Source organism: Chionomys nivalis, chromosome 3 (genome assembly GCF_950005125.1).
Source record: "Chionomys nivalis chromosome 3, mChiNiv1.1, whole genome shotgun sequence".
In the NCBI taxonomy this organism is placed as follows: Eukaryota; Metazoa; Chordata; class Mammalia; order Rodentia; family Cricetidae; genus Chionomys; species Chionomys nivalis.
The window spans coordinates 16,747,913-16,764,086 of NC_080088.1; the positions used below are offsets into that span (position 1 = coordinate 16,747,913).

At 33.4% G+C, this 16,174-nt stretch overlaps 1 protein-coding gene across 2 annotated transcripts in view; it reads right to left on the reverse strand.

The window, feature by feature from the left end:
- Ncam2 (neural cell adhesion molecule 2) overlaps positions 1 to 16,174 on the reverse strand; it is a 403,308-nt gene that overhangs the window by 174,090 nt on the left and 213,044 nt on the right. For both annotated transcript variants that reach the window (XM_057765379.1, XM_057765380.1), the window contains exons 2-5: positions 15,588 to 15,662; positions 14,170 to 14,376; positions 13,158 to 13,301; positions 4,689 to 4,826 (exon numbers count right to left, since the gene is read on the reverse strand). In XM_057765379.1, the coding sequence (XP_057621362.1) occupies positions 4,689 to 4,826; positions 13,158 to 13,301; positions 14,170 to 14,376; positions 15,588 to 15,662 (564 nt within the window). The remainder of the gene's footprint in view (positions 1 to 4,688; positions 4,827 to 13,157; positions 13,302 to 14,169; positions 14,377 to 15,587; positions 15,663 to 16,174) is intronic.

Here is a 16,174-nt window from a genome sequence, read left to right on the forward strand (position 1 = left end):
CTATGCATGACCATTCAAACAAATGCCTTCAATTACCTCTGGGACTGAATCTTCACCAATGGCCTCTTGTGACCGCTCACAGTGTCAAAACTCAGTTATTCTCAATGACTCCTTTATGACTTCCAAACCAGTACTATCTGTGTGAATATTGCACTAGCGTGTTCAACATCAAGGATAAGGTACAACCTTAGATGCTTTCAAACACAGTTTTGGTATGCTATCAGGAAATACCTCCCAGAAGATTTAGCCTCAACACTGCTAGTCTCTTCAGCTCCAGGTGACCAGCATCAAATATCCCGGCAGGCAAAGATTTCCCTCTTTCCTTGAACTCGGCATAAATTTTATGTGGTAATTTATATATAATTATTTATCGAGAACTATTGAGTACCAGTCTCAGCACTCTTTCAGGGTTCAGAGTAGGACTTCTGTGCCAAGCGAAAACTATCTTGGGAATGGGATCTGAGGGGAAGAATAAATTAACTGACTCAGGAACGTTTTTCCTGCATCTTCTTTATTCCTTGGGGGAAGATTAAAGAAGAGAGAAGAAGGGCATAAGGGGATAAGGCTAAAGGCAAAGTGTCAGACATAAGAACAAAGAATAAGAGTAAAGGCGTCAGACATAAGGCATCAGGGGAAAAGGAGATAAGAAGAAGATACAGGATAAAGGCAAAGTGTAAGACTAAGGGCAACGGTAAGAAATAAGGCCTAAGAGTAAGGGTAAAAAGGAGACGTGATGTCCACAAAGCTCTCAGTTCATATAAGCATACAGACAAGCTAACAATCCCATAGGTGGTGACAATAGTATCAGGAATATATTTTCACAGTCACAAAAAACCAATGGATCTGGCAAGAAGCCACCTTATGTCCCAGAGGGGGCAAGCCTGTGAAGTTTGCCCTATGACTAGCTATACTAACCTGCAGGGTTGGTTTGCATTAACATCTAGCTAGTTGAGTTAAAGTCTCTTCTGGGGATTCTGCTTTTGATTCCAGTAGGGTGCCAAGGTGAGAATTTTTCTCTCTGAAGCTAGTTTTAGCAACTCAGGCTTTATTTTTTTCTGTATAAACAGCTAATTTCTTGTGCTATGATCTTATGTTAGTTGAAACCAAGGTGAAGGGTTGGTGTATAATATTAATACCCTGTTAATTAAGAGCAGAAGACCAGTGGTTTACACCTTCTTGCATTTGCTGGTCGAGCAGACTACCAGCTATACGAGGCTCCTTTCCTGTCAGTGAGTATTATTAATAAAGAAAGTGTGAGGGGGGACTATTTTTATGTACATTTTGGCTATGAGAACAAGGATTGACTGAATCATTTTCGCACCATAGCTTTATGGTGTATGGGAAGTTGTCTCTCTTCTTTACAGGAAAAATAAGTTTATACACTGCTGGGATACTATAGAAGAGAGAACTGTCATGATTTCAAAAGATTTTTTTCAAAATTGACAGTGACTTATTCAAAGGACAGTTGTGTCCATAGCTCTGCAAAAATGGGTTCTCCAGGTGGTGTGCATGTATACACTTGCTGTGGATAGTTAAATAGATCTGTCAGTTATACATTCACTGTATACTACTTGTGGGCTCACCACAAATTATATTAAACATTATCTCATAAATTATAATCTATCATCTACTGTGGACAAGAAGAGCAACAGGCATAATTTTCGCCCAGCCTCAATTGTTCCGAGCTCCTTTACATAAAACTTGAATCTGTGGTTAATGGATAATTTTCATAAATTTACAGAAGTAGGAAATAGGGAGCATTGTTTCTATAGGAGTAACCTTGCACTGACTTTTAAATTTATGTCCCCTGTTTTTAATATGTAAGGATATTTTCATAGGTGAGGAGCTGGAAATCAGACAGGACAGAAGTATTGATGAAGGCAAGGAAATAACACTGGCTTCACTTTAAAAAGTATATGTATGATTTGTGTACATCTTTGTGTATATGCATACCATAATTATCTAGTTTCAAATCTTAAAGACTTTATGGAAAAGCTTGTTATTTCATTCCAAACATTTATATTGATGTACTCTTGAATTACTTTCCAGGCAATTCAAGAGTTAAGGAAGGTATAATCATAAAAGGAATGCAAACACTGTGTCTCCTTTTCAATGAATGTGCATGCACGTTTATGCTGAATTCAGGTTAAGCTACTTAAATGATAGCATTCCCTTTAATGTCTCCTGTAAGTGTGTAATTGCCAAATTAAGCATAAATATTTAAATTCACACCTTATTAGACTTTGTTAGCTTGTGCTGTACTGGAAACCAAGGACTCTACACTAGGCATCTGGAAATGAACCTTCATTGTTGTCAGGTGGAACATGACATTTTTGATTATATACTGCTTAATTATATCCCTTCATATTCATTTTCTTCTCCATTAGTTGGGTTCCAATTATTGATTACAATTCCCAACCTCTCTCCTAGTAAGAGCTTTCTAACCTTCTGTAATACTTTCTCCTCAAAGGAGTCTATAATTATCCCATAGAGGGCAGACAGATATGTAAGGACATACACAGCATCCTCTATGACCTGCCTCTGTCTTTTTAGCTATATCTAACCTGATTTCCAACCCATTTAATATTACCAGTATATTTGTACTCCATCAAATAATGTATTATAGTCACATTTCTTTTGCTGTGTTCAGACCCATGGCCAGTTTTTATTTTTTATGATTATGCTTTGGTCTACAAACTGATTCTTCTCTCCACATTTTAATAAATCACAAATTTTCATTATTAGATTTCTTCTGAATAACAAGAGGTCATTATTTTCTAGCAATATTGGTAGCATTATAATTTAAAAACTTCTCTTTGATTAAGCATTACAACAACTTGGGAATCCTTACATCTTGAAAACAATAGTGGGGGTTAATGAATACATTTGATTAAAAGAGATTGTGAGATTAAGGTCTAAGTGTCTTAGCAAATACAATGTGACCTTAGATATTCTATATGTCCTAATATAATGTAGAATGAAACAATATGTATATAGCTATTCAATTAATTTATAAATTCAACTCCTCAATTTTTAAAGCAAAACAAAACTTGTGAAATTTGTTTTTCTTTAAATATTTTAATAAGGTAAAAAAACTTTATAATAAATAATAGCTATCTTGGAAAAAGGGGTAAACTCTCTAGAAACCCCAGGAAAGTAATTTTCAGTTGGAATGTAGTCAAAATTAATTGTAAGATGAATAAATAAATACTTAATATTGCATTTTCTCAAAAATACATTTTATTTTATAAATATTACATATCTATTCCTTTATATACACTATGAGTATATTTTCATTTTTTCAATATTATTCACATGTTGATGAAATATATATTTGTGTCATGATGAGTCTAATAAAATAAGAGCAAGATAAACGCCAGAATAATAAGGGACACGCTTGTAACAAGAAAGACCTATGTATTAATTAAAAAAATAGTAATACAGCAAGAGTCAAATTGTAATTTAAGAAAGAGAAGATAATGTGTGAAAAAGCCACATTTTATTTATTTGTTTTTACAGTTTTGAAGTCTCAAACTCTCCATTAAAAAAATCTATGAGGGGTCAGAGAACTGTAACAGACACATGGCCAGGGAAATCTTTCTGAGAAGCTCGAGGTTCAGAAGAAACCAATGAAAGGAAAAAGAGTCAATAAGATTGGAATAGAATGAATTTCCGGACTAAATCAAAGAACATGCAAGAGAAAAATCACAGTATTCTGGTTACATTGGTCAATGTGTTTTCTTGACAGAATCTGACTAAACCACCTCAAGCAAAAGCAATCAATACTGGGATTGGTGAACACTTATTTTACAGAAATGAAGTTCTAGTTACTTTAAAGTATGAGAGCTTGTAGACCATAAAGGAAAAACACGGTGAATTAGGATTGTTCACCCAGAGATGACTTGAGTTTTTATCTGAGTCTGTATAGGAAAGGGCTATGCACCTGGCTTTAGGGTGATCAATCAGACACAGACAAAACAATGTCATCTACATGACTGTTTTCATGGCCAGAAATGCTTTCCTATATTTACCTTCTGGTCGACTCTTAATAAATAGAATAAGAAGACAAAACTTCAGATTTTACTTTTAGTGTGGAATTCATGTGAGGAATTTAAAGATTTAAATCGATTCTGTTAACTAAAAAGTAACCATATTAACGCAATTATTAAAGCTGAGGAAAATATTACGTGATACATATGCCATAGAAACTTAATTATCAATCTAATAAGAGATGTTTTTATGTTTTGGTTTGTATTCTTTTAGAAACATATCCAATAAAAATCAAGTTACATACTAAAAAGTAAGGGCATGTGAGACCGGATGTTTAGTTGAAATGCAATATAAGAAATGTCATAGGCCGGGCGGTGGTGGCACACGCCTTTAATCCCAGCACTTGGGAGGAAGAGGCAGGCGGATCTCTGTGAGTTCGAGACCAGCCTGGTCTACAAGAGCTAACAAGAGCTAGTTCCAGGACAGGCTCCAAAGCCACAGAGAAACCCTGTCTCTTAAAAGCAAAAAAAAAAAAAAAAAAAAAAAAAAAAAAAAAAAAGAAATGTCATTAGTGAAATTGGTGGATTTTACAGGCATAGATTGCATCTACTAGGGATATATTCATTGTTGATTTTAGACTTTACCTCCTAACAAACATGGATACAGAACACAAAGCGCAGTAATAATTTCTAGCTTACCATTGACAATAACAATGATATCCCGGAAGTCAATCTCTCCCCTTGCCTCCACTCTTCCTTCACATCTGTATATACCTTCATCACTTTTATTGATGTTGAGAATCTGCAAGTTATTGTTTGCAAGCACGGCAAACCGATCTGAAAAAAAAAAAAAAACAGCAAAGGAGAAGAAATAACATCAGTGATTGGATCTGAGGCCAGAGCACTCCGAGTTTCTAAGAGTTAAACTACAGCACTTTCTGACACCATCCAACTTTTCATCAACCACAAATTCAAATTTGAAAGTAAAATGTAATTTCACAACTTCAAGTTTTCCACTCTAGCTTTGCCTTGCTATATCCCCCCTAAAATACATTCAAGACTTTATATCCACATAAAATGGTTAGGCTATTATTTTATCCTTGGTGCTCTGAATGCAGAAATGATGCACAAAAAGAACAATGCAAGGTGTTTAGATATTGCTGACCTGACAGCTTTTAAGTGCAAACAGCCACTTGGCTGTGAAAAGTAGTTAGAAAATTTATTGAACATCTTTCCTCAAGAATAATTAAACTGCCAATTCTTCTGTAACCTGAAAAGGCAGCCAAATGACATACTAATGTGCAAACCACGCACAGGATATAAGAATGGTTATGACTTGAATTTATTTAAGTACTTTTTTGCAAATTACAAATTAATCTTCTTTATGAATAATTAGACACAAGCATTAATTTTTATTTTGAGGTTAAATTTCTCTTTCTTATGCACATAGGTAGGCTGAAAAGGCATATGTTATTTCATGTATTGACTGCTAAAAATAATATTTGATTTTCCTAATTTTTTTATTTGAGTGTATGACAATTTTAGCTACATGCATGTATGTCTACCAGATTCTCTGAAACTGGGGTTACAGATGGTTGTGAGACACTGTGTGGGTGTTAGGAATTGAGCCTGAGTCTTATTTCTTATGCAATGACCGAGCCTCATTCCAGGAACAAATGTGCTATGAAAAAAATTATATATATATATATATGTGTGTGTGTGCTATTATATATGTATTTATGTATATAATTATAATGTATATAATTATCTGAGATCTGAGATTCCTAGACATAATCTATGTTTATCATCATTATCAAAGAATTTTTGTAATACCAAGACTTTTCTTATTATGTAAATGATGCTCTCAGGTCCAGTTCTACTATGTTAAGTATTTTAAATGAAATGTTACTATTTTTGTTTTAGAACTTCATCTTGCACAGTAAATATTTTTTGTTTCATTCATTAATGAATTCGTAGAGAAGATTTAATAGCTTGTTTACTAAAGTAGATACAATCTTTGTCAAATTTGAATATATGCATCAAATAGAACTTCCACTAGTATAGAAAACAAAGTCCCTCCAATACTTATTGGTTAGAGGCTACTTTTTTGTCTGGACCAAGTTTATTGATTTTTCTCTGTTTTGTTTTAATAGCGATGCAAAGAAATCATAAAAGGCATTTGTGAACAATAAAGGAAAAAAAGAAAGTTGTCACCTGCAAGTCCTAAAGTAAATCCATGTTAAAAAGTAGATGATAGGAAAAGATAAAGAAAAAACTATTACTTATAACTATTTAAATGTAGGTGTTTTATAATTTGCCATCATTTTTTAATGTTGGAGAGGTGTTTAGAGGAGAAATAATTGAAATATTATTGCTCAGGAAGTAAGTTATTAAAACAGGCAAGCAGGTGGTCATTTGTTACATAATAGGTACTTGCTTGAGATGGAAATGGGTAGATTAAGAGGCTGCCTCAGAAAGAGCACAAATTATGAGGACAAAGACGTTATTTTCAGGTATGTCTTTATATACAAAGAATATATAAAAATTTCCATTATGCTTATTTCTTTTGTATTAATCTAAGATAGCCAAAACAGACACACAGAGGCTTCCCTGGTTAGGTAAAATGGAAACAAAATTTCTTCACCAAAAGAAACTAGGCTGGGGAAAGGTTCCTATAAAGTACAAGTCCCCGAACTTCCAGAATGACTCAGAACTTCAGAAGACTCATGAGGATAAAAAGTCCATGTGAATATATTCTATCAAACTTTTTTGGTAGAACAACAGAACAGCTATAATTATTTTTAACATGTGAACAATGGCAATGCTAGGTAATGTATCATCATGGATTCAAGACTTCTAACAGGCTCTACTCCCTAGTGGATCTACAGACAATTAACAACTGCTAAGACAGGGAGAATTAGCTCTCCCCCGAAATGAGTCCCCTATTTGGTTATCCATTATGAAGCTGTCATTCCTGAAAATATGTATATATCTGCAGCACTCAACAGACTCAGCAGGTTCTTTTTGTATATTAATTTACAAATATTTATACAACACGTAACAGTAAGAGTAGTACATAATTAAAAAGAGCATGGATTTTGAGCAAGTGATAAGGGGTATGAAAAGAGTTGGAGGGAGGAGAGAGGAAGAAAAATGATGTAATTATATTTTAACCAAAACATGTTTTAAAAGAAATAATTATGTTTAAGACCATTCAAGGAAAGAAGAATGTTCCCAATCACGTCAGGTTGATTATACTGTCTTTTCCAACTTCAGAAAACATGTAACATCCTGTAAATGTCAAATCCTTAAATTATGATACTTCACTAGGTCTAAGAGAAAATGTAAAAAGGAACTCTGTTTTAATTGACATGGTGAAGGTGATGTTTCAACTGAAAATAAAAAGATAGTCATAGACATCTATCTTGGAGAATAATTGACCATTATTTTATATTCGGATTAGAAAAATGTCTCTTTCAAATTACCTCTTACTTATTTACTTTCTGTAATGGATTAGAAACCACTCAATCTCTAAATGAATAATTTTATAAATGTATGCTATTTTATGTATTTATGTTTATACAACTGCCCATAGTAAAATCAATTTCTGTGGAAATGGCATGTAAAATTCCAATGTGTAATATAAAACTTGTAGTTGTTGGTAGGCTATGAAAATTAAAAACATCACTAGCATGAATATCCTAAAAGGGCTGTTTAAGAAGTCACAGATAATTATGAGTTTGAAAATATTTAAAATAATTTTTATTATTTGCAAATAATTTCAATTTTAACAATAAAAATTATAAATAAATAGATAACAATAAAAATATACATTACTTTTAATTTTGAATTTTTCAACTCTCAGCTTTTCATCTTTTTTTTTTTTTACTGTAAATAGATGCCATACTTTGTCTTTTCTACTATGACATGTTTCAAGAGACACAGATTAGTAATTGAAAGCTTCCTTCCAGATTCCACCCTGTTTGCTCACTTCAGAGCACAACAGAGGAATGTGGTAAGCACACTAAACACGGAGTGTATGCACTTCTCTTTAATATCTTCACATGGAACTCAGGGCAGACTCACAAGTCACGAAACTCCTTGTTTCAAGCCCATACTGAATCATCTCTATTTCCTGGTGTTTATTTAACCAACAGAAATCTATGTCATATCACACTATTATTATTCATTATTTAGTGGAAAGTCTTCTCACTCAGCAATTATTCCCTAAGAGCCTGAACAACTGCCAGTGTTTGCAATTTTGCCTTGAAACTCATCTACATCATTCAACTTGCTTCCAAACCCACTTTAGATTATGCCAGAGCCTTTATAGAAAAACACTTCAGTGGTAATTCCTTAAAAAAAAAATCCCTATGATCTTTATGGAAATGTCAAAAGGATACTGACTTTGATAGTCTTTCTTCTCCATGTTCCTTAATCACAGGGAACAATTTCTGGTCATTTGCGTAAGCATTCAGTTTGTAAGAATATGAAAGTTCTATATGTTTTTTACTTCCAATATCCAGGAGGATGACTATATGTTTTTATTTTGGGTTCACCTTCTTATTTAGCTTCTCTAGGGTCACAAATTATAGGCTCAATGTCCTTTATTTATGGCTAGAAACCAATTATGAGTGAGTACATCCCATGTTCATCTCATCCTCCTGGATATTGGAAGTAGACAGATTGCCGGGCAAAAACTGGGAACTTGGGGATGGGGTGCGATGGGGGTAAGGGGAAATGGGGAGAGAAAAGTGAGAAGGGAAGGATAGGGGGAGCTTGGGGGAATAGGATGGTTGGGATAAAGGAAGGGTGGATATAAGAGCAGGGAAATATATATCCTAATTAAGGGAGCCATCTTAGGGTTGGCAAGAGACTTGACTCTAGAGGGGCTCCCAAGTGTCCAGGGAGATGTCCCCAGTTATTTCCTTGGGCAGCTGAGGAGAGGAAACCTGAAATGGCCCTATCCTATAGCCATACGGATGAATATCTTGCATATCACCATAGAACCTTCATCTGGCGATGGATGGAGATAGAGACAGAGACCCACATTGGAGCCCTGGACTGAGCTCCCAAGGTCCAAATGAGGAGCAGAAGGAGGGAGAACATGAGCAAGGAAGTCAGGACCACGAGGGGTGCACCTCCTGAGACAGTGGGGCTGATCTATTGAGAGCTCAACAAGGCCAGCTGGACTGGGACTAAAAAAGCTTGGGATAAAACCGGACTGTCTGAACAAGTCGGACAATGAGGGCTGATGAGAAGCCAAGGACAATGGCACTGGGTTTTGATCCTACTGCATGTACTGGCTGTGGGGGAGCCTAGCCTGTTTGGATGCTCATCTTCCTAGACCTGGATGGAGGGGGGAGGACCTTGGACTTCCCACAGGGCAGGGAACCCTGGCTGCTCTTGGACTGGAGAGGGAGGGGTGAAAGGAGTGGGGGGAGGAGGGGGAGGGAAATGAGAAGTGGGGAAGTGGCAGATTTTTTTTCAATAAAAAAATAGAATATGAAAGTTCAAGTTAGACTGAACTACTTTTTAGGTTCCTGCTGAGTAGCAATCACCACACCTCTTCTATGAAATATCTAGTTTAGAGGGAAACTCCTTAAACTCGGATGTTCTAAGAGAAGGTGAGACTTTCCATCTTACAGGCAAGTTCTCTAAGATTCAGAAAGTAAACAAGTCAAAAACATGAGGAAGTCCTTGGAACTGAGCATATTCACTCTCCTCTCCCACAGCCTACATAATCAATAAAAACTGCTGGAAGAGTCCCTCAGACTAGATAACTATATGGAAGATGTACTGTCTACCTTGTTTGCTTACTGAAAATTTGTGCTGGAATGGAATTCTGATAAAGTATATATATTTGACTAATTTCTGCTTACTCACGGAAGTAACTTTTCACCTATACATAAGTAACCCCAACAAAACTCCTTGGTTCACACATTGACTTTGATGATATTCTTACTTTTGTCTGTAGTAGTTTTTCTACATTGCATAGGTACTTACAACACTTCCTGAGAATGTCATTGTGTTTTTTTATTATCAGGCCTTTCATGTGAGGTTTTCTGCCATGAAAAGTCCTCACATGAGGAGACTAATATCTATGCTTGTGCAAACTGACAGTTTTCTATTGACAGACATGTTTGAGACCCACCTTATCATGAACTCTCTTGAGCCTCCTGTCTTTTTAAAATGGGAACATTGAAACTTACCTTTCATAGATTTGGAGTACCTTGCTTTCAGTGACTATTTATTTACATATTCCTCTAGACTATCAATAGTTTAAAGACAACGAAAGTGTCTTCTAACAATGAATCAACATTCAATCTTTTATACTATCAGATAATTACATAAATTCTTATTGAATGAGATATTTTTCTATAATTCTGATACAAAAGAGCACTTTATTAAATGCTAACTAAAATATTTACAAAGCTGATGAGACAGTTTTCAAATTAAGCCATGTTCAGTACTGTCTGTGTATTCCTCTGTGAGTAATGATTAAAACTGAGGAAATTATACTTCTTAAGCGCTTCCTGTGTGACCGTGCTCTTTAGCAGATGGGTCTCCTTTGGGGAATCAAGGGAAAAGCCTACTTAAATTATTCTCTTGTAATGTCATGTTGAATACCTGACAGCTCCTGTCAGAAGCACATGAGATAAACTCTCTGAGGCCCTCAATATCTGGCCTTGACTGCCAATGCAGTAACCAATAACACATTAGCAAAGAATGCTCCCAGATCATCTACTTAATTTAATATCTTTACACAGCTTTTCTGTTATAAATCCAATTTTGTTATACTAGCTGTAAAATACAACATGTTAGATGCATTACAAAAATATTCCTATAAATCTACCTAAATAGACAAATTGTTTGAGTATTAAAGGTTTAGAATCTGCCTTTAACCTTCCTGTTAGAAAAGTCTGAACTACACAATTATCATTAATTATTTTATTTTCATCTCATGTTATACACCTCAGGAATATGAAATTTTAAGTCTACTGATATCTTGTTTGTAAATATTTTTTCTATGCATAAGCTAAATGCATATAATTTTGGTAAGACTCATCCTAATCATTAAAAGCAGAATAAAATATAAAACATGAATAAAAAATCATCACTGAGAACCACACATTTAGCAACATTATTCATTTACATAACAAACATTTATGAATACCTGGTAGGTTATTTACAAGTTACAGAAACTGCTTGAAATGGACGCATTGAATTCAGTGGAGAGTCCAGATTTTCATATTCCATTGCAGGATGCTTGGAAGCCATGTCAACTGTACTACTGCAGGGTCCATTCCCATCCTCACTGCATTTCTTAAACTATCTTTGTTTTAAGGCTTTGTTCCAAGTCACATCTTAAAAGCATTAACCATTTTTAAATATCCTTGTGATTAATGTTTATTATAACATGTATGTAAATACAAGCTCCAATGTTTGATAATCTATAAATGTGTAGACATTGCCATTCAATCATTATAAAAAAAATATGTTCTTTCAGATTTAGGAGAACAATGCTGAAAACATTTTGCATAAACTGCCCATACAATTTGTGTAAAGCTGGAAGGATTTTCACATAACAAAGTAAAAATAAATGTATGTTTTATTAAATTAAAATATAAAAATAGTTTATTATTAACTGATAACTACTGAATATGTAATGCATAAAAAATCTTAAAATAAAAATACCACCTATTAAACATAATTATGACACATTCTCTAGTCATACTTAAAAATAGATATTCTACTTTCTTTTATGCTGTGGAAATTTCATCTCTTCAAAACACATAATGGAATCATCTAACACGAAAAATCCTTTAAAAGATTCAATTATTTGTACCTCTATGCAATGCAGGTGCAATGAAATATATAGCAAATTGAAAATGTCCCTATTCACAATAGTAAAATAGTATAATGTAAGCAAATTATGCTTTCAATTACAAATATCATATTCTGGAATTTTACCTAAATCTGCATCAAAATCATGAAGACAATTTGAACAAATATTCTCTTCTGTTTATTATCCATATTTATCTTTCTATAATACTTAGAATATGTCACCTTTTTGAGAGAACATTCATATAACACAGGTTATTTCATACTGATATTTTATCTTGCTTGTATATAGCGTTCTCATGGTATTAGAATTATAACAAATCGATTCTGGATGTTTTACAGTGCACTACTTTGTTTGTTTTATTTTTTAACAGTGTAGTAGTATCTGGTAGAAATGAAAGTCAAGCACACATTTTTTTAAAAAATAGTACTTATAGTAACTTTTTTGTCTTTTAATAAATCACTTGATAATTCTGCTGGCAAACCTGCCATAGACAACATATAACTATTGAGCATAGCTATGTTCTGATTTTGTTTTTTTCTGTTTTTTGTTTGTTTGGTTGATTGTTTTTATTGTTGTTTGTTTTGTTTTGTTTTTTGTTTTCCTTGCTTGCTTGCTTGCTTGCTTGCTTGCTTGCTTGCTTGCTTGTTGGGTTTCTGTTTTTTTTAATTTTGTGTTTTACCTGTACCCAGGTATTCCAGGTTGGTCTTATGAAGCTGGGATGATCTTCAACTTCTGACTCTTCTATATCTATTCAACAAGTGTTGGGATTACAGACAGTCATCATCATGACTGGTCATATGTCTTTCTTTTGCTTTCTTATTAAAAGAAACAAGGAGCCAGGCAGTAGTGGCACATGCCTTTAATCTCAGCACTTGGGAGGCAGAGGCAGACAGATTTTTATGAGTTTGAAGCCAGCCTAGTCTACAAGAGCTAGTTCCAGGACAGACTCCAGAACTACAAAGAAACTGCCTGAAAAAAACAAAAAGGGGGGGAGGGTACAGTATTTGGCTCAAAGATGAGAATACAGTAAACCTCAAGCTAGGTCTTAAATCTCAGAATAATTGTTTGAAATTCAGAAAAAAAAATACCATCTTTTTGTTGTCTACTTAGTTGTTTGTCATAATCAGATTCTTGCTATATGGCCCAGGTTGAACTTGGGATCAAATCTCCCCCATGTCAGCCTTTTAAGTGCCAAGAATACTGGCACACATTATCATTCCTGACTCTCTGCTTCCTTTGCTACAATACAGAACATTCATATTTGAAAACCTTGAAGTGCTTTAAGAACATATAACTTAAGGAGTTACCAAAATACTAACTGTCGGGAATGGTGGTGACTTCCTCATTGTGATACAACCAGCTGACAGCAGGGGCAGGTGAGCTGCTAACCCTGCAGACCACTTCGGCGTCCTCTCCTTGCTTGAACTCTTGAGGGGATACCACTTCTCTGAAGGTGAGTTTCTCTGTATCAAGAAAATAAATCCACTTGTTAAATATGTATCACTTACTTAACTTAATATATTGTCATCTATGATTATTAATTAATATAATAAGAATTTAGATATTTAAAAAAATTATAAACAGTGATCTTGTGTCTGCCACACCTTGCCAGAGTGCTCCAAACACAGCTTTGTTTTTTTCTCTTAAGCATTCTTGACTACGGAGTTTGTTGTTCTGAGAATTAACTGTCCACTACAACTATTTGAATACTCTACCTACTTCTAATTTCTCATCCAGGAAATTCCATTACATGTGTATATGACATCATCATATACTTACATTATTTATAGTTCAAGTCTTAGAAGAACACTGATTAGATTCAATAAGAAGAGTCTTGGCTTAATGAATGAGCACAGATAGTTATGTTCAACCAAGAGTTTTCCACAAAAAACATGAATTGTTGTGGCAGCAAATTTTTCATTTTTCATTTAATATTTAAATCATCAAGAATTTTGTACATCCTTCAAAAATAATGAAAAAATGTTTTTAAAATTATGCCTACACCTTACTGACTTATTTTTTTTGTATTTTAGAACCAGACAAAATAGAATAACATTTTAATATATTTTCCAGAAAATTTTAATGTGTCAGGGGTAGAAAATGCCAGAGATGAAGACATTTCATGAAAAACCTCGTTTGTTTTAATATATTCTATTTTTATAATAGTTAAATCAAAATTATAAAAAGCAAAACATTTTTTATTTCTATTTAAAAATGTATGGACTTCAATCCCCCTGAAATTTATTATTTATTTCCAGTTTTTATTTTTAAGCATATCTTATTGTGTTTGAATCCTTTGTAATGAAACTACAACACAAATGCACAACTTACGGTAAATTTCCAGAACTACTGTAGCTTCTTGGGTCTGTCCTTTGTCATCTGTCGCTTGGCAGCGATAAATCCCTGCATCTTCTATGTTTGCGTTATAAATGGTTAGTCGTGACCTGACACCTTCCTTCTGGACCATCACCCTCTGCGTGGAAATGATCTTCTCTCCTTGAGGATTATACCAATCTATACTCTCAGGCTCACCAATGGCTGCAAAGAGAAAAACAAATGTTTGAAAATCGATTTGGAGTGTTTGTTTTCACAGTGACATTTACTATTATGTAACAATTTCAGCAATTTAGAAAAGAATGTCAATAGAAGACTGGAAATCCAGAAATTGTACAAAACTGAAAGCAAACACAAATGTTAAGACAAATGTTCATCTTTGTTTAATCAACATTAAGGACTCCGTCTGTTATGTGGAGGCAAGCTTCAAACATTTCATCTGAAATATATTACTAAAATTTAAACTGTGAGAATTGAAGCCTCACAGTCATAATATATGGGATATTTTTGCACAAAATATTAAAACTGCTTTAGACAGATACAAGCCAAATTGAGACATATTTTTTAAAAGAAACAAATGCTAACATGATTTCATATGCTCAATTCTCATTGCTAAACTCAAGAGACAGCATAAGCGTTGGTTGGTCCAAATAAAGAATTGCTTACAAATATGTAGTTATTTTGTAAAACAAAATTTGACATTTGTTATTACAAAATTTTGATACAATGTAACACCATGTTCAACTGGTGAAAATAAGGCAAATTTCTATATAAAAATAAATCCTAATGTCTCTTCCCAACTGAAATGTGTTATTATGTCATCTTCTTTTGAAAGTATTAACCATTTAATCATATTATAATTAGAATACATAGAAATAGCACTTGTTTAGAAAAATGGAATGAGGTTTATATAATATTCTTGCAGAAATGTCATGTAATACATTGATTGTCAGAAAATTTTTCAAAAATCTTTCTTGACTAAATATTCTTCATTTGAATTTATGTTTCAAATATGTATATTATATATACATATATATTATTTTGTCATTTACCTTTTTCAGGTGTTAGAATTATGCAGGGTTATACCTAATTTATCCATTACTTACTTACGTATAACATATTCAACTTTAGTCTTAAAATTATTCCTAATCTGTGTATTTAGAACGGAATAATATTTAAATACAAGAAGTTTCTTATGTACAGATTTTATTTTATAATGTAATTTTTATAAACAAATTAGCTACCTTGATAATTAAATAAAAAATACATTTCATAATGTTATCATAGAATTGGTCACAGCGTTATCATATAATAAATGTTCAGGTACTATTTTTTAACATCAGTGTTAACTATTCAAATTATCCAATGTACTCCATAAGAACTAAAAGCACAGGGTAAAATATCTGAATACATACCTGTACATGTGAAGAATTTAGATTCACCCACACTAAGCTCTACTTTGCTAAGTGAAATTGTCACTTGAAGAAGAGCTGAAAAAAATATTTGAGTGACAGTTAATTAGAGAATTGGTTACAAATTCTAATTACTGATGTATAAATCACAAATTGTACACATAAATCAATTTTCCATTTTAATTATTCACTATGGAAAAGATATGTTTTATACATATATTCTAGCAATCTTATATGTTACAAAAACAAGCCTTTCCTATCAATCTAAAAGTAGTATATATATATCAGAATGTTAGGCATATAAATTCTGTTAAACAAAAAATTATCAAATCCATCCTTTCCTTTCCCTTAACAATGGTAAGGGTCCTTATCTATTTAACTATACTTTAACATGTAAAGGAACGTTCTTTCCAACAGTCAGACTTTTGGTAAAATCATATGTTATATCATCATTATAAAAATGTGTAAATAATCTTTCCTTGACTAATAAAATCTTTACTAAAGGAGGCAAACATAGATGATGGAGCCTTTGCTAGGAAAGGTGAATGAACAGAAACATTGACAAATAAGTCTAGTGTAGGAACAGGGAC